This window comes from Hyperolius riggenbachi, chromosome 1, assembly GCF_040937935.1.
Source record: "Hyperolius riggenbachi isolate aHypRig1 chromosome 1, aHypRig1.pri, whole genome shotgun sequence".
Lineage (NCBI taxonomy): Eukaryota > Metazoa > Chordata > Amphibia > Anura > Hyperoliidae > Hyperolius > Hyperolius riggenbachi.
Window position 1 is genome coordinate 159,370,516 of NC_090646.1, and position 19,840 is coordinate 159,390,355.

Consider the following 19,840-nt stretch of genomic DNA (forward strand, 5'->3'; position numbering starts at 1 on the left):
ACTCCGTAATGCTGCTACTGCCTACTGAACGCAACCTAGTGACTGCAGCTCTGGCGCTTTGAGTCCGCCAGGAGAAAAGGGCAATATAAATGTTATTTGTCGTTTGCCAAAACCCCTTTACCGCCATGCCGGCTGAATAAACCCAGAAATTGCAGCCCACTAATATGGGGATCCTTCTCCTGAGCAATTCCAACCCAAAGAGTCCATAACAAATTATATAGTGTATGGCTAGCTGTAGAATACAAGCTGTGTGCAATCAGGCCCACAGAAGAAACTTTGTCTTTACTCATCTGAAGTGATGCTCAAACCTCAGCGTTAGAAAAAGGAGAACAAACCTCAGCAAACTTCTAGCTAAAAGATTCCACCATTATGTCAGAAAAAATATTCCCAATTAGTACTAAAAGAATATGGACTTACCTCTCCCCATTCCACATTTTTTGGAGGCATATGATAATTAGTACTAAAAGAATATGGACTTACCTCTCCCCATTCCACATTTTTCGGAGGCATAGGATAGTGAAGCGGGATGTCATATGCTATCTCTTCCATAAACCACTTGAAACTTTTGCAGTTGTGGTCCTCTCTGAACCTTTTGAGCTCACTGATGTCTCCATATGCCAAGGCTTTGGTTTCAGGGCGACTGGCATAAAAGTAATCCTTATACTCGTCCCACCAGACTTCCACAACTCGGACATAGTTCTGTAATAGGGTAGATAATAGTTCTCAGTCTTTGTAGTACCAATCTATACAGATGATACCAGTATGTAAGCACTTCCTAAAGTATAAAACATTAGACAGCATGCCTAAACTGACATTCAGGCAACTGTATTCAAACTATGCATGTTTGAAAGCAAAATAGACATCAGATGACCATTGTGAATTCAAGCAAGAGATCTTTCAATAAACATTAGAGCTTGGATGATCCAAGTGCTTAAGTTTCTGACTAGTGAAGATGAAAGAGCCCTGATTCTAGCTCAGCTTAAAGGAAACAAACATGGACTCTCCTTGGAAATTCAATCAACTGCCCCAGAAGACTGCATTATAAAGGGCCATACACACGTCGGATTTTTCCGAACGACGGGCCGTTTGAACGTTCCGTCGTTCAGTCGTCCTCACGCCAAATCGAGCGTGTGTACAGTCCGTCGTTCGGGTGATAAGACTGGTCTTGACAAAATTAGTCTTATCACCCGAACGACGGACTGTACACACGCCCGATTTGGCGTGCGGATGACTGAACGACGGGACGTTCAAACGACCCGTCGTTCGGAAAAATCCGACGTGTGTATGGGCCTTTAGGTACTGATGTTACATCCCTAGCCTGTGCTGGTAATCTGTTTCTAAAGCTTTGTACACACGCAAGATGAAACTCGGCCTAGGTGCCTGATAACATCCGCCTCTCCAGTGTGTACAGCGTCCCCCAATGGCTCAGCCAGGCAGATCGATCCAGTCGATCACTAGCCAAGAGCTTTGTTTTCCCCACTAATCCCACCCATTCATCGTTACACTATTGCAACCCTCCCTTCCCCTCAATACTTCCTGAAACACTGACCAAGAACAAGTAAGCAAGGCAGCTTACCTAATTCTGCTGTAACTGCATTAGGTACATGCTTGCAGGAGGGTGTGACTTAAAGAGACTTCGTAACAAAAATTGCATCCTGTTTTTTATCATCCTACAAGTTCCAAAAGCTATTCTAATGTGTTCTGGCTTACTGCAGCACTTTCTGCTATCACAGTCTCTGTAATAAATCAATGCATCTTTCCCTTGTCAGACTTGTCAGCCTGTGTCTGGAAGGCTGCCAAGTTCTTCAGTGTTGTGTTTCTGCTATGAACTCCCCCTTCCAGGCCCCTCTATGCACACTGCCTGTGTGTTATTTAGATTATGGCAGATTCTCTCTTCTCGCTTATCTTTTACAAGCTGGATAAATCGTCCTCTGAGCTGGCTGGGCTTTCACATACTGAGGAATTACAGACAAGGGCAAAGCTGTTTGCAGGAAGAAACGAGCAGCCTGAAACTTCAGTGCATGAGAACAGGGGGAAAGAAACACACAAATGATCTCTTGAGATTCAAAAGGAAAGCTGTATACAGCCTGCTTGTGTATGGATGTATTTTCTATGTGTGGACATATTGTACATCAACCTACTTCCTGTTTTGGTGGCCATTTTGTTTGTTTATAAACAAACTTTTTAAAACTGTTTTTAACCACTTTTAATGCGGCGAGGAGCAGCGAAATTGTGACAGAGGGTAATAGGAGATGTCCCCTAACGCACTGGTATGTTTACTTTTGTGCGATTTTAACAATACAGATTCTCTTTAAAGTGATCCAGAGACGAAGCACCCTCATGTATTTACTATATATATATCAGTGGGAACATTAGAGAAAACACCTACCCTGCTCTCTGTTTAATCCTTCACTGCTCAGCCTGCTTGTTATCAGCCCTGATAAAATCCCCGACTGAGCATTCAGTCTGGCTTTGCTCAGGAATCATAGCTGAGTCTGTGTTCACTGATGTCTTTTCAAGCCTGCCCCCTTCTGGCTCTGTTTTCCTGTTCTGTCTACTGCAGCATCATAGACAGCTGTGATGAGATGGGAGGAGCTGCTAATGCAAAGTGTATATTGCAAAACGTTTTTTTAATCTATATTTGTTAGTCATAAGAGGTTTTTAGAAATGGTCAGTTCATTTTGCACACAGCCCACTAAATAATATGCTTTTCTAATGAACTGTGTTTTGCACAGAGTTTTAGTAAAAAAAAACCCACAAAAACGGCACACCAGAGCGGCAAAAATACCAGGTATAGTATTTCTTTTGTAAAATCTATCGGGGGTACGTTTATTTTGTGCCAAAGCGTTCATCTCTGGTTTCCTTTAAGGCTCGTACACACGTGCAACTCTTCCGCCCAACTATCATCCAAACTTGGTCTGTTGGGCGTGTGAACATGTGACAAACAACTAAACAAGCGACTGATAACAGGCGGTTTGCCCAATCCAACAGGCGGATCGACTTACACGACTGTTGGGTTGATATCATCCAGTCGTCACGTGTGAACAAGACGTTTGAATAACTTGTACAGGTTTTGAATATGGTCATATTGTGCAGTCCGTCGTTTGTTTGCGAGAGCAGAATGCAAATGAGCTGGTCATTCAGTTGGTTTATGCGTGGAAAATACAAGTCGTGCAATCGCTTGGTCATGCGGTCGGTGATGTTATCGTGTTGGTCATACAGAAAAGCTGCATGTTTGTACAAGCCTTAAGACACTACTGAAGCCTCAAGGTTAGCACAATAGCCAGAGAATGTCCCTGTGACATTTGTGAAACAGACAAGGAGGGCAGCCTCCATAGTGCTTTCACATCAGGTTCTCCTGATGTCTAATGGCCCATACTCACGAGGGACTTTTGTCGCCTCAACACGCGGCGCGCGCGTTGCGGCGACAGGTCGCCCGTGAGTATGGGCCGTCGCACGCGCGCGCACCCTGAACTGTCGCCCGTCGCTCATGTCGCCATGCGATTGAAACTTTCAATCGCATGGCGACAGTCGCCGCCGCACCTCCCCCGCAACTGTCGCTAGTCCGCGTGAGTACGCGGACTAGCGACAGCAACCTCCATTGTGGTAAATGGAGCTTCCGGCGGGGGGAGGAGGAACGTCGGCGACAGCTTCCGTCTCGCCGCTGGTCCCTCTTCCGCGTGTGTACGCGGAGGGACCTGGCGAGGAGCTGTCGCCGGCCTGTCGCCCACACGCTCACGTGTGCTGGCGACAGGCCACTTCTGCAGCCCGTGAGTACGGGCCATTACATCTAGGAGGACTATAAGCACCTCAGCTGTCATTAGCACAGCCATGTTACATTGCCAGTGTACTCATACACATCATGCTTTGCAATGTTGGTAGTCTGCTGTAGAGGGAATAAAGGAAACCACCAGTGTAATACTGAAATGAGCTATAATCGACTGAAACTAAACCAGCTGCAGTTTTCAGTAATGGATTTGGTTTTAGTTCGTTAGTCAGGTATTAGAATTAGTGCTGCTGCTTCTAAGCCATTAGAAAGAAAACAATTTGCATTTAAAGTAACATCCTCTTTCCTATGCAGTGTTATGTTAGGTACACACAATGTAATTTTCTGACAGATTTACTGTCAGGTCAATTATTTCCACATACAATCTGATTTCCGATCCGATTTCCAATCGATTTTCCGTTCACTTTTATGAAAAATTGTTTGAAAAATGGATCGGAAATCAGATTGTATGTGTTGGACATTATCTATCTGATGGTAAATCTGTCAGAAAATTGCACTGTGTGTACCTAGCATAAGAGCTCGGAGTAGCTATTGTGAAGCCATGGGACTTCTCCAGAGGATTACGTATGGGCAGTGGTGATCCTGCTTACAGCTATGCCTGAGGGCCCTTTCACACTGAGGCGGTGTGGTAAAAAATGTACCGCATCCCACCACAGCCTAATGCTAATCATTACCAGTATATCACAGCAACCCTAGTTATTACCTATTGCAATGTGGCCAGAAGCAGCAAGGAGCTTTCCACTGAAGTGCTGTGTTTAACTGTTTGAATTCTGTTGTGCTACAAATTTATTTTGTAGTAGTAGATTTTTTGCTGTAAATAATCTTTTAGAACAAAGAGGAAATGCTGATTTTCAGACCACTTTAAGTTAAATTACAGAAATGAATGGACTTTTGCACGATATTCTAATTTTTTTGAGTTTCACCTGTAATACCTTCATGGTAAGAAATGATGAGCTATATGAATGACTTTCATGTAACATGGCTGCAGTTATGAAGGACTAAGAAATCCCAGAGTGTTTTTATCTGCTGCATAATAGAAAGAATAAACATGAAGTAGGTACAAATATGCACAGAGTAGGCTTGCTCAGTCATATGACGTCTCTCGTATGAAAAGAATGACACTGGGTGGGAAGAACTGAGGGAATGTAGATGGGTTTAGAGTTTCTTATAATATCTGAAACATGCAGCTCAGCCAGTACAAGCAAGAATCAAACACAATTACCTGTTATATTCTCGCTGGAACGACAAGTTATGGCAGGAGAGCTGTTTCTGGCTGAAGCTTTTATAGGAAATAAACGTGGATTAAAAAGGATGCTCAATTATCCTGCCACAACCTGTCATGCCTCTGAGAGCCATCTCAACTTTGCTAAACAAGCAAGTGGAAGCTGTAGAATGCAGCAGACATCAAGATGCAAATTCACAACAGAGGGCAGATAAAGACTCAAAACGTCACTGAAATCCTCGACATGTTTGGATTTCAGCAATTGTCTTATAATATTTAGGCTTTTCCAGATGGAAAACCTTTTTCATTCATTTCAGAATGAAGCACGGAGAACGAAGAAGTAAGCAGCTTAAGCAAAACCTTCAGTGACTGTCTGATTCTTATGCGGAGTACCTTTTAAGAAAGGATTTTTAGTTGCCTTTCCATTCTGATGCCAATATATTGTAAGTCTCTAACCTGAAACAGGTATGCACAGCCATTATTTAAAGCTAATGGGAATTGAAAAAAAAATTGAACCAGATACTTACCTAAGGAGAGGGAAGGCTCTGGGTCCTATTGAGCCTTCTCGTTTCTCTCACATTGCCCTCGTTGCAGCGCTGGCTCCCCCGTTAAAATCCCCCACCAGAGGGGGCTTCAGAAGTCTTCAAGAGCAGAGTACTCCTGAAGATGAGTGGCGGTATACTGCACCTGTATGAGCGCACGAGGGAGCGTGCTTGCGCAGGTGCAGTGCGGAGCCGCCCGTTTTTGGGAACTCTCAGGCTCCCGAAGTTTCCTTTGGTGGCAGAAAGCAGTATTCGACCAATTTGATTGAATACTGCTACCGGGTGAGCCAGCGCTGGAACGAGGGATCTGTGAGAGGAGCAGGAAAGCTCTATAGGACCCAGAGCCTTTTCTCTCCTCAGGTAAGTATCTGATAGCCAGGTCTAGAGAGTTCACAACTGAAATATCCCTATATAGCCATAGTCTAAAGCTCAATATTCACCTGACGATGGATCGGGGAACCTCACAGCGACGCTTTCTGTCAAATGAAGTTCCCTGATCCATCTTCCTGCCCGCAGGAACATGCAACAGGCACAAACCAGAGTTCAAACAATTGCGGCACTTTGCACAGGAGTTGTCAGGATCTTAAAGAGAACCAGAGACGAAGCACCCTCATGTATTTGATTACATTTATTAGTGGGAACATGACAGTAAACACCTATCTTGCTTTTAGCTTTATTCTTCTCAGTCTAATCTATCTGTTATCAGCTGTGATAACAATCCACCGACTGATTCAGTCTAGGTTTGACCTGGAATCATTATAGCTGAGTCACTCTTCTGTGGAGTCTTTTCAAGCCCAAGCCTGCCCCCTCCTGGCTCAGATTTCCTACTCAGAGCTGTTGACATGGGAGGGGCTGCTGCTGCCGAGAAAGAAGCCCTGAAACAGACAAGTGTATCTGTGTGCAGTGTGCAGCCAGTCATTATCTACTGTATGCAGTTTTATTTCTATGAGAGACACTTCCTACAGGCAGCCACACAGCATACCAGAATAATAAAGTTGAAAGCAGACAGATGAAAGGCTGCAGCAGCCCTGCTTGTCTATAGTCTCATAGAGGCTAGACAGCACATCCAGAACAGCTTATAACCTGGAAGCAGAAGGGATATGAGCCGGCGGCCATATTGGATATTTCCTGGAGCAATAATTGATAAAAAAACACTCAAAAAGGCACACCAGAGTGGTGAAATTATCAGGAAGAGCATTTATTCTTTACAAGCTATCGACCGATAAGTTTATTTTGTGTGAATCGTTCATCTCTGGTTCCCTTTAAATTTCCAATCCACCTTGATGGTCATTGTCGCAAAGCATTGTTTGTCTAATTGCGCACTCGTATCTAACTCGTGAGAAGAATCACGAGGTGGGCATGAGCCTTAATATTCCCACCGCAGAGTAAGAACAATTTGTGGAAAGGGCAGCCAATTAACCTGCCAATAGGTTTTGGAACTGTGGAAGGAAACCAGAGTACTTAAAGTGGACCTTAGCACAACACAAAATTAAAAACTGGGGGAGTAGGCATGTTTAGTGGGCTCTCCTCATGCCCACCTATGCCCCATTCTTCTCCATCCCCCTCCGGTACAGCCTACTGACCCCCGCTGAACTTACTTCCTGGTAGGGACTGACTGCGCAGGCCCTGCGCGGCGATGCGTGTCCTTGTTCGCTCACCTGCGGCCAGGAGCGCTATCACAACTACTCAGTGCACCTGTGCAGAATACTCCTGGCCGTGCAAAAAAGGATGCGCATTGCAGGGCACCGCCTGCGCAGTCAGCCCCGACCAGGAAGTAAGTTCTGAGAGTTGGTAGGCTGTACTGGAAGAGAACGGGGGAGCAGTGGGCATGAAGAGAGCCCACTAAACATGCCTGCTCCCCAAATTTTTAATTTTATATTGCCCTAAGGTATCCTTTAACATTATTATTATTATTACTACTACCCAAAGCACACCCATGCATATTCCCCAGACTCCATACAGATAGAGTCTTGGCCTGGGACTACAGAGCTGCAAGGCAAGAATTCTAGCCAAATGGCTACTGTGCTGCTATGCTAATGGTGTCCCTGTGTATCTGCCAGTACACAGCCAGAGAAATGTGAACTTGTGTTCCTGTGTCTGGCCACTCCTTCTCCTTAACATGTTACAGCTAAACTGATTTGAACTGGAAAAGAACAAAGCTAAGCTCCAGTGGTGTAATGCAAGCTCTCAGTGCTTAGCTATGTGTTAGCAGTGCTGTTTAACAGCATGTTACAGAGGAAGGAGAAGGTACAACACATCATTTTCAAAGCCATCAGTATATTGTATACCCGCACTTCCTGCAGCAGGTAAAACCAGTAACAGTGCTTTGAGGATTCTAATGCTGGGTACACACTATGAGATTTTCTGGCCGATTTACTGTCAGATCGATTATTTCCAACATGTTCGATTTGCTTTCCGATCGATTTCCGATTGATTTCCTATTGAGGTTAACCGAAATTGATCAGAAATTGATCAGAAAGCAAATCGGACATGTTGGAAATAATTGATCTGATAGTAAATCGACCATAAAATCTCATAGTGTGTACCCAGCATAAAACTTGATCATTTAATCAGGATTTTTATTTATTTCTAAAGCAAGTTGGGCTTTTCTTTTTAACATAAATATACACTCGGTAGAGCAGCAAGGAGAACGCCAGCGCATACCACTAAGGCTGCATCTGAAATGACCACCAGCTCAGTGTGTAGCACCTATATAGACTTTCTGCACACTTCACATTGTGGTATGCGCTGGCGTTCTCCTTGCTGCTCTACCAAATGTAAGTTACACATTTTTTTTGCATAGCTGCTCCCGAGGTTTTAAATTTAGGTTAGGTCACTTGCCCGGAGGTCTGCCTCACCGTGGCGCAAGTGTCTAGTATAATATACTTTGCATGCAAACCATATTGGAAGCTAAAGTACCTCCTAATATAATAAATGTTACCACTTGTCTTGGATGCAGAGCATGCATTTTTCAGTCTGGCAGAGGCGGTGTATGCCTGTGCGATTAACCATTCAATTGCAACATGTGTTTAGGGATGCGCAGCCTTTCCCCCCCACCTTTCTTTAACTTTGTAACTGTCAGGTTAGCTGCTCCCAGCCCCTCCTCCTGAGTTTCCTGTTTGCATCATAAGTAGTAGCAGATTTGCATATGATTTGCATTTGAATTGAATGCGAAGTGTGCAGAAAGTCTATATAAGTGCTACACACTGAGCTGGTGGTCATTTCAGATGCAGCCTTAGTGGTATGCGCTGGCGTTCTCCTTGCTGCTCTACCAAATGTAAGTTACACATTTTTTTTGCATAGCTGCTCCCGAGGTTTTAAATTTAGGTTAGGTCACTTGCCCGGAGGTCTGCCTCACCGTGGCGCAAGTGTCTAGTATAATATACTTTGCATGCAAACCATATTGGAAGCTAAAGTACCTCCTAGTATTATAAATGTTAGCACTTGTCTTGGATGCAGGGCATGCATTTTTCAGTCTGGCAGAGGCGGTGTATGCCTGTGCGATTAACCATTCAATTGCAACATGTGTTTAGGGATGCGCAGCCTTTCCCCCCCCAACTTTCCTTAACTTTATAAATATACACTCACCTAAAGAATTATTAGAAACACCTGTTCCATTTCTCATTAATGCAGTTATCTAATCAACCAATCACATGGCAGCTGCTTCAATGCATTTAGAGGTGTGGTCCTGGTCAAGACAATCTCCTGAACTCCAAACTGAATGTCAGAATGGGAAAGAAAGGTGATTTAAGCAATTTTAAGCATGGCATGGTTGTTGGTGCCAGACGGGCCAGTCTAAGTATTTCACAATCTGCTCAGTTACTGGGATTTTCAAACACAACCATTTCTAGAGTTTACATAGAATGGTGTGAAAAACATCCAGTATGCGGCAGTCCTGTGGGCGAAAATGCCTTGTTGATGCTAGAGGTCAGAGGAGAATAGGCCGACTGATTCAAGCTGATAGAAGAGCAACGTTGACTGAAATAACTACTCATTACAACCGAGATATGCAGCAAAGCATTTGTGAAGCCACAACACGCACAACCTTGAGGCGGATGGGCTACAACAGCAGAAGACCCCACTAGGTACCACTCATCTCCACTACAAATAGGAAAAAGTGGCTACAATTTGCACGAGATCAGCAAAATTGGACAGTTGAAGCCTGGAAAAATGTTGATGAGTCAGAATTTGATGAGTCAGAATGAGAACATGGATCTATCATGCCTTGTTACCACAGTGCAGGCTGGTGGTGGTGGTGTAATGATGTGGGGGATGTTTTCTTGGCACACTTTAGGCCCCTTAGTGCCAATTGGGCATTGTTTAAATGCCACTGGCTACCTGAGCATTGTTTCTGACCATGTCCATCCCGTCATGAGCACCATGTACCCATATTCTGATGGCTACTTCTAGCAGGATAATGCACCATGTCAAAAAACTCGAATCATTTAAAATTGGTTTCTTGAATATGACAATGAGTTCACTGTACTAAAATGGCCCCCACAGTCACCAGATCTCAACCCAATAGAGCATTTTGGGATGTGATGGAACGGGAGCTTCGTGCCCTGGCTGTGCATCCCACAAATCTCCATCAATTGCAACATGCTATCCTATCAATATGGGCCAACATTTCTAAAGAATGCTTTCAGCACCTTGTTGAATCAATGACACATAGAATTAAGGCAGTTCTGAAGGCAAAAGGGGGGGGGTGTCAAACACCGTATTAGTATGGTGTTCCTAGCAAGAAGTTTTAAATCAGGATGATACCATTTATTGGCTAACTAAAACAAAAGTTTGCTTTCTTAAAACAGAAAGAATTTGCGATAATTCAGGTTGGAGTGAGCTTGAGATGTCTCCCAGGCATCACTGCTGTATATATGCAAATTAACCATTGTACCCTTAGAAGCTAAACACACCTCAGAACCGCTGGAATGCAATGATGTGTCAGCTTGTTAATTTGTACAGAGCCATAATAATCCAACATGCATACAGACTGTTTCGGATTGTTTGATCCTCATCAGTGCATGGCATGGATTAATTTGGCTCTATGCAGTGTTACAAGCCCTACTGCATAGAGCCAAATTAATCCATGCCATGCACTGATGAGGATTAAACAATCAGAAACAGTCTGTATGCATGTTGGATTATTATGGCTCTGTACAAATTAACTAGCTGACACATCATTGCATTCCAGCGGTTCTGGAGGTGTGTTTAGCTTCTAAGGGTACAATGGTTAATTTGCATATATTCAGCAGTGATGCCTGGGAGACATCTCAAGCTCACTCCAACCTGAATTATCGCAAATTCTTTCCGTTTTAAGAAAGCAAACTTTTTTTTTTCTTAACATCTTAGTAAGGGGGCTTTTAGGACCATTGTAGTCCCTTACACACTCCAATGAGTTCTGGGTCACCATGAGCTTATTGGCTAACTAAAAAGAATAAGCTTAAGCAAGTTTTTGGCCTTGCAGCCTTCATCGGGCTTACATCCTGATTGCTTGCAGGCTGATAGTACAGACAGCTTTATACATGCAACATCAAAAGGGAAAATATAGATTTTTTTTCAAGCATAAATACATGTCATTAAGATGCCTTAAGTGAAACAAAACATCTAAACTACAAAGTCCAATTTGAAAAATCTTTTTTTTTCTATTTGTCGTTCGTTCGTATCGGCGGGTCGTTCATAAGTCGGGGACTACCTGTACTGTATCTTAATCCAGTCAATAATTGGGGGCCCTTGTCTTTTCAATGCTTCAGCAAGCGAGCACAGATAGCATCTAAAGGTACCCATACACAGGTCAATTCCTGCCATCGACATATGGCCGTTTTGACTGCTTTGATCGAATGACTGGGGACATGGGGATAATGGCGGCCGAAAAAAAGGTAGACAGCCAGGGGGAGAAGCCTGGGTCCCGCTGTGCAGCACTGATCATGCGCGGGACCCAGAAACAGTGAGCACGCGGTGGTTTCTGCCAGCCCAACCTGAGCTCAGGCTTACCGCTCTCTGCTCACAAAGTGGAGCCCAATCACAGGTCGGGATTACCGCCAGGGGGGTTAAATAGTGCAGCAGTGCATTTCGATCGATTTTCAATAGATTTCATACAGAAATCTATTGGAAATCTGTTCCTAGTGTGTGCCACAAATCAGATAAATTCCTGACAGATTCGACCTGACTGGCATCTATCTGATGGCCAAATCTGCTGGAAATCTATAAGTGTATGGGTAGCTTTAGCTAGATCAACATGCACAGTGCTCACTGCTCAATATGCAGGGATTTACATGCAATAATCACACAATGGCTACCACAAGAAGCATAGGTCTCTCCATTTAACCACTTGCCGACCGCACGCTTATACCGTGCGTCGGCAAAGTGGCAGCTGCAGGACCAGCCAGCTGCAGGCTGATTAATCAGGAAGCAGCCGCTGGCGCGAGCGGCTGCTTCCTGTCAAATCACGGCGGGGGGCTCCGTGAATAGCCTGCGGGCCGCCGATGGCGGCTCGCAGGCTAAATGTAAACACAAGCGGAAATAATCCGCTTTGTTTACATTGTACGGCGCTGCTGCGCAGCAGCGCCGTAAGGCAGATCGGCGATCCCCGGCCAATCAGCGGCCGGGGATCACCGCCATGTGACAGGGGACGTCCTGTGCAGCCCGGATCTCCAGGGAAGGGAGGTAGGAGAGGGAAGGGGAGAATGTCGCTGCGGAGGGGGGCTTTGAGGTGCCCCCCCCCCCCCCCCCGCAACATGCCTGCACGCAGACGCGATCAGACCCCCCCTGCACATCATCCCCATAGGGGGGAAAAAAGGGGGGCCATCTGATCGCTCTGCGTGCACCCTGATCTGTGCTGGGGGCTGCAGAGCCCACCCAGCACAGATCCCAACAAACAGCGCTGGTCCTTAAGGGGGGGTAAAGGGTGGGTCCTCAAGTGGTTAATGCAGGTACAGTACTGATAGTGTGCTCCTCTGTCCTCATATCTGTGCAGTCTCGATGATACTGTAGTATTGTAGCCAGGCACAAGTAAGTCACAGATAATGGGAAATTCTCTCAGTAATCAGGCAACAGCTTGCCCGGGAAGCATATGTCCTATCAGAAGATGCAGCTTGTGGTCTTTAGCCCATGGACCATCCAGTGGTAATCCACGCACGTCCAGCATACAGATAGCAAGCAGGCTACAATTAGCTGCCCGCCTACCGACCATGGCTCATAGGTCTCCAACTGATGCATGCAACCACCCACTTTCCACTATAGCCAGACGCAGACTACCAAAGGGACCAAAACCAGGTTCACTATAAGCAACATTTTATTAAATCTGGGATTACTATACCAGGTGTTACTCCATTATAATTATAATGGCGCTTAGCCGGGACTTGGACATTCAGTTTACTATACTTGAAGTTCTACTATATCAGAGTTTACTATAATGAGATTATACTCTCTATGCACTAACCTTCAGAGTTGGAGATGATCCCACGTAGACTGGGGGAGGGTTACCTTGCCACCCATGTAAACGATAGATATGTCCCACACGTGAGCAAGGTACGAACAATAACTTTCCTCCACACTGCCAGATCTAAAATGAAAAAACAAATGTAAGGTTTAAAAAAAAACCTGTTAAATGGGAAAACACCTTTTCTGAGTTACAGTATTCAAAACATAACATTATCCAATGCCTGCAAGCTGCGGCAATTGTGTGTGTATACGTATGTACACACTAGATTAGCGTCATCATTGTTTACGATGGATTTGATGGACAATTAACATAAATACAAATGTCTTCCAACAGTTGTGGCCTCCCAGTGTTATGCTGGATAATACTCAACAGATTCCTACTGTAAATCCTCCTGTGAGCTTGCAAAGGAACATCTCCTGCTTGTCCCCCTTCCTGCCACCTGCACAGGATAACGTGTGCTGCTCAACAAGGAGCGGAGAAGCACAACTGGACATCGATTACTGGTTTACCGTCACCTTAGGTGATCTTAAAGGTTTATTTCAAGCAACATTTGTTCCACAAGCACATAGCTTTAGACGACCCCATGTGTACTAGTTAAAGTGGATCTGAGATGAAAAACTAACTATGACAAGTAACTTGTCTATATATCTTATCTAAAGTTTAGATAGTTTACACAGCAAATCTAGCTGCAAACAGCTTCAACAGTTTCAGGTTTATTTATTCCTGTGATACAATGAGAGCGGCCATGTTCTGTTTGTCACATTACACATAGGCAAACTGCAACTGCATCTCCAGCCCTCAGCTCACTCCCCTCTCCTCCTCCCTCCTCCTCCCCTCTGCCTCTGAAATCTCTGGCTAGTAACCTCCTCCTACTCCTGCCCAGACTGAGCTCCCATAAGCCCTTGCTACATGGAGTGCCAAGGCACTTGGAGCTGTGGGCAAGGTTTGTTTAGTTTATAGGGAATTGGAGTATTAAAACAAAACAAAAAAATAAGTATTTGGCTTGAGGAATGCCTTATAAACTATATGTAAGGAACACAATTATGCAAGGAGTAAATGTTTATCTTGGATCCACTTTAAGGTGTCATCACGTCACTACAGCCCAGCCCAGACCTTCTACATCTTCAGAAGGTATTTTGAGGGACTGACAGAATTTTTCCCAACGTTAAAGATGGCCATGCATTATTCGGTCTGATGGATGGACCATTATATGGATGCCAGCCCACACACCAGCATGAAATCTGCTGGAAATTGTCACCTCCCCCAAGTGTATATGTGTATGTGGGTCCTCTCGTACTAGCGAGCAGTGTTGAAGGCACTCCCGTCATCAGCGTGAATCCTGGTCTCCTCCAGTGTCATCAGGATTCCCATCGGCTTAAAGGATATCCAAGATGAATAAAAAAAAAACCTAGGTTTACTTACCTGGGGCTTTTTCCAGCCCCTAGAGGTCGTGTCTGTCCCTTGCCGCAGCTCCAGTCTCCTCTCTGTTCCCACTGGTAGGCTCTTTTGCCGGCCCGATGGTTCAGTATCTTCTGCGTATGCGCGGGCCCACGTCAGCGGGAGCATACTTCGCCTGAGCAGTAGTAGTCAGTACGCTCCTGATGGCGCGGACACTGACCTGCCGGGTGTCAGCAATACTTCAGAGCCTGCCAGCGGGAACAGAAAGAAGACCAGAGCTAAGGACAGACATGACCTCTTGGTACTGGAAGAAGCCCCAGGTAAGTAAAGCTAGTTTTTTCTATTCACCTCGGACATCCTTAGAGATGTGTGCCTTCAACACTGTACACGAGCACTGACACACACACTTTGGGGGGGTCCGAAGGTCGTCGGGAAATTGAACATCATAACTGCCACACACAAGGATCTAGTGGGGGCACTGATTATTCTCCGATAAAATAATCGGATCGGAAGGTCAATCGGCCCGCAAAATCAAGCAATGAATGGGCACTTTAAGTAATGACTGTATCTAAACAAAGGTTAATACTGTACATTGTACATCACATCAGCAATCCTGGGCTCCACTTCCCTGACACTATTCTAAGGTCATTTACAGAGGAAAAACCTCTGCATTCAGATTAGACTGAGCACAAAAATAACCATCTCGCCTAATTAGATTGCTGATGTAAATGACGTCAAGTCCCGGAAACAGAGCTTTCCAGTAATAATCAGACTAAACTACCACTTCACACTATATGATGGACTGTTCTGTGACTGCTGTAGTTCCTTATAATGTAATTACCAGTCAGATATATACAGGAGAAACCTGTGGCTCCATGCAAATGACTGAGCAATGATGGATTTCTTTAATAAAATATCTTTCCTCCAAGGCACCCGCACACGTCAATACACGGGAACCCCAGTGATCTGCCCTGAAAGGTGTAAATTATGAGCTGCTGTTATTTTCACCTGCCCACCAGAACACAGTGAAAGAATGCCATTCCACTTCTCACCCTCCAGTCTCTGCTGCATGCTGGAGGAGTGCACACAATGGAACAGCTTGTGACTATTTGCATACAGGAAAGGTTGCCTTTGTTAAATAATTGCCAGCTGCTAGATTATTTTCTTTTTTTAACCAACACAAATGCAAATAATTAATTGAAGTTTAAAACAAGACTGACGACTCGCCTTCAAGTGATTGTAAGTGTAATTCCTAGCGGGAACATGCAATCAACACAAACATTCCCAAACACAAATAGAAATGTCATCTACACAGCTAGCAGAGCTCTTCAAGAACACACTGCGAGGCCTGTTACTGATCCTTCAGGGCCTTGTCCGTCCCTCTGGCTGAATGTAATATACAGACACAAAGCCAAGCACATGGGGGAGGGTGGGCTGCACAGTTTACCTTACAGAGGTCAATGACATGAACAGGCTGTATATATTGGCTGCACATTAATGCTTAGGCACCAGTAGGCAGAAACTTCTGTGCATATAGCTGATAATGGAACAAAAACAGAGCTTTTGCCTGCTGCGCTGCTTGCGGTGTTAGGGCAGGTTCACACTTGCTTTAAAGAGACTCAGAGATGAGTCATGCTGCTGTTTTTTTACTTACCCGGGGCTTCCTCCAGCCCTATAAGCATGGATGTGTCCCTCGCCGTCCTCCTTAGCGCCTCAGTTAAACCGCAATCTTCTCCAGTAAGCGGCTCAGTGATGTCAGCGGGGGGCCTTCTGCGCATGCGCGGACCTTCTGCGCAAGCACAGAAGGCCCCGGCTGGCGTCACTAAGTCAGACTGAGTCCAACTGAGCCACATACTGGGGGTTGACTGCGGCTGAACGGAGCACTGCAGGAGCACGGCGAGGGACACATCCATGCTTATGGGGCTGGATCCGCTCCCACTTGTTACAAAATACGGATCAGTGTACGATCCGTGTCATGCGGAAGTGGCGTAGCTAAAGAGCTGTGGGCCCCGATGCAAATTTTACATTGGGACCCCTAAGCACTCTATAAATAGCAATTGATAAGGTGCACCAAAACCTGCCAATGGCAACTACAGTGTCAGAGGTGCAAGAAAGGGATGAGGAACAGTTTGGTAATGATTACCACTATTCATAGTATCTATAAAAGTGATTATTTTAAGCACATGACCAATGGAGCGCTAATACTGCAGTTGAGGGAGGGCCCTTCAAGGCTCCTCTAGCCCAAGGGCCCCCAATGCGGACGCAACCTCTGCACTCCCTATTGCTACGCCCCTGGCAAGATGGAATTCAGAGTCCCAACTTGGCACATTTGACCTGTTGCTAGGGAGAATTAGCCTGCTGCAGCCCATGAATCCTGTGGATCTTTCTGGTCAGTAGTGTCTGAATCACACACCTGAAAACAGCCAATCTTGTCAGATTTTTGTCAGAAACATCTGATCTGCATGCTTCTTCAAGGTCTATGGCTAAATGAGAGAATCAGCAGGAAGCCAGGCCATCTGCATTGTTTAAAGGGAACCAGAGAGGAACGGGGGGGTGGAAAAAGAAAAAGATTTTATACATACCTGGGGCTTCTTCCAGCCCCATAAGCCTGAATCGCTCCCACGCCGCCGTCCTCCGCTTCCTGGATCCGCCGGTACCGGGCCCGTCACTTCCGGCGGACGCGGCCAATTGTCCGCATCACAGGGGCTCCCTCCATACATGTACGCATGCGGCTGCGCAGTTAGCGGCCACATGCGTATCTGTATGGGGAGAGAACCCGGTGATGCGGAGAATTGGCCGCGTCCGCCGGCCGACTTGCCGACTCGCGGCAATGACGGGACCCGGTGGCGGCGGTTCCAGGCAGAGGAGGACTGCCGCGTGGGAGCGATCCGTGCGTATGGGGCTGGAGGAAGCCCCAGGTATGTATATTGCATCCTCTCTGGTTCCCTTTAAGAAAAGGAAATAAATACGGGAGCCTCCATATGCCTCTCACTTCAGGTTCTCTTTAATGCCCTTAAAGTGGCCATACCCTAATAGATGGCCACCAGATCGACCATCAGATAGATCCGATTTGATCAGAGGGTTCTATTGGCTGGCCACACACTACACACAGATTTCGATTAAATTTCCACATGGAATCAATTCAAATTCTATGAAGCCGCTGCTGCCTCGCTGCTCCCAATTTGTGCTCCTCCCAGCAATCCTCTCAGGTCGGCGGGTCTCCTCCTCCTTCTGTCTTCTCTGGTCGTGTGACATACAGAAAGTTAAAGTTCAAACACAAGAGGCCCAGCGTTTGTGCTGCCGGAGCTCTAGTGTTTAAACTTTGGCTTGGAAAAAAAGATGCCACAAGGAGGAGACCCGTCACATGAAGGTAAAGCTCTGGATCCGGGAGGACACAAACAGACAGATGAGCGTACTGCTGCTATTCTGCATTGGCCATCACCAAATCGAACGCCGCTAGAAATGCGCTCCACACCCATCGCCAATCAAGCAAAGTTTTCTGTCTGGTCAGAACTGAAATTGATCAGGCAACATTTGCATTACTGATTTTACAGCAGATTTGATCGCAATGATCGAATCTGCTGTATATGGATGGTAGAACTGAGTAGTGTGTGGTTTTCTTTAAAACTTATAGCAGACCTAAACTGTCTAGTGTCTACACGCACCAGGCCAAACTATTAAACACGTGGACGTGTGCTTTGAAATTTGACCAGGTCGTATAGATTGAAGTCAAAGTCTGTCTGTTAAAATCAGGTTACAACAAAATTTGACCTTTTCTGCATTGAATTTAAGGCATTGACTTTTTGTGCTAATTGGAAAGCCGCCAAAAGTGATAAAGTCACCAAATTTGCTATCAAATGTTCAAGAATCCTTTTAAAATAAAAAATATATTTGTTTTGTTTTCAAACACCTTGCAGTTCGTGATAAGATCAAAATGTAAATCTCATATTTAAACCTGGCAGGAGGTGTAACTGCAGTTGTTTCAGCTCATTAGCATGCCCATGTTTCAGATTACAATAAGCATTTTTCCTAGGGCCTCTTTCACACTACAGAACGCGTGCACAAACCCAATTTGGTGCACACGTTATGACTTACGACGGGACCAGACGGGAAAATGCCGGTGCTGGACAATTAAAATCTCCCGGATGCGTTACAATGCAACGCTCTGGAACGATTTATCCAATGTGAAAGGTAACATGAAAGTCAATAAACGTTCATGTTACCTTTCTTACCGCATCCTAGGTGCATTCCTTCAAAACAGACGAATCAGCTTCTAGCGTGAAAGAGCCCTAAGTAAACTGGTGAAACTTTGGAATGTAAAATAACAGTACATATTAAAAAACACATTTAAAAAATGAACAGCCTGGGGTCCCCCCTCCCCATACTGATAATCCCTTGTCATACACTTATGAGAAGTCCTGGATGTGGGAGTGAAAGGAGGTGACCAAGCTAGCGGACAAGAGGGTCTCATGGAAGGATCGAAGGTTCCAGGTGGGATAGTATCTGGAGATTGATGATGAAAAGTATGGAAGGGACAACTTATGTAGAGCTTTGTATAATAGTGTGAGGAGTTTAAATTACATCCTTTGGGTAATTGGTAACCAATGGAGGGACTGGAAGAGAAGACCAGAAGAGTCTAGGAAGAGTGGGAGATGACGAGGATGAGATGGACAAGACAAGACAAATAACATTTATATTGTACTATTCTCCTGGCAGACTCTAAGTGCTTGAGCTGCAGCCACTAGACGCACTCCATAGGCAGTAGCAGTGTTTAAGAGTCTTGCTCAAGGACTCCTTACTAAATAGGTGCTGGCTTACTGAACAGGAGAAGCCCTTAACTTAGGCAAAGTTCAGTAGGGACTGGAGAGGCGCCAGTCTGTTTTTGGGAAACAGCAGAGTAGCATGTTACAGTAGTCAAAACGGGATATGATCAGAGTATGTACATGCATTTTAGTGGCCTCCCGTCAAAGGGAGAAATTCTGGAAATGTTTTTGAGATGGAAGTAGAAGGAGGTAGTTTAATGTGGTAATCACTATGATGAAATACCATTATTGGACCAAAAAACCTGATCTGTGGAGACTGATTATTTCTAGCCATGGATTGGCTGGATGTTGGGTGACCATGACAATCAAGCAATGGAGGAACTCTATACACCACCAAGTCGGTAAACTGCCAGCCAACATTGCTGGCTGAACTAGAGCTGGCAAGCATTGCTCTACAGAGTATGTGGGATAGTTTTCAGATGAAATGGCCTTATGTGATTGAAAACAAATTTACAGGTCTAGGTTACACTGAGTGCAGCCTTACTTGGCCATTAGCGCTCAAATAAAGAGTTGAAATAACATGTATATGATTAATACAGATCATAGTTCCATTGATGCATGTAGGAGTCTTGGGCTCTGTTCGCACTTGCGGAGAACTGTCCTTCGTTCATTGCTAAGTGGAGAGTG

The 19,840-nt window shown here is 45.1% G+C and overlaps 1 protein-coding gene across 3 annotated transcripts in view; it reads right to left on the reverse strand.

Annotated features, from left to right (window-relative positions):
- The window catches only part of GALNT7 (polypeptide N-acetylgalactosaminyltransferase 7), a 253,098-nt gene that overhangs the window by 12,239 nt on the left and 221,019 nt on the right, over nt 1-19,840 (reverse strand). For all 3 annotated transcript variants that reach the window (XM_068278796.1, XM_068278797.1, XM_068278795.1), the window contains 2 exons: nt 12,990-13,112; nt 481-699 (listed from right to left, as the gene is read on the reverse strand). In XM_068278796.1, the coding sequence (XP_068134897.1) occupies nt 481-699; nt 12,990-13,112 (342 nt within the window). The remainder of the gene's footprint in view (nt 1-480; nt 700-12,989; nt 13,113-19,840) is intronic.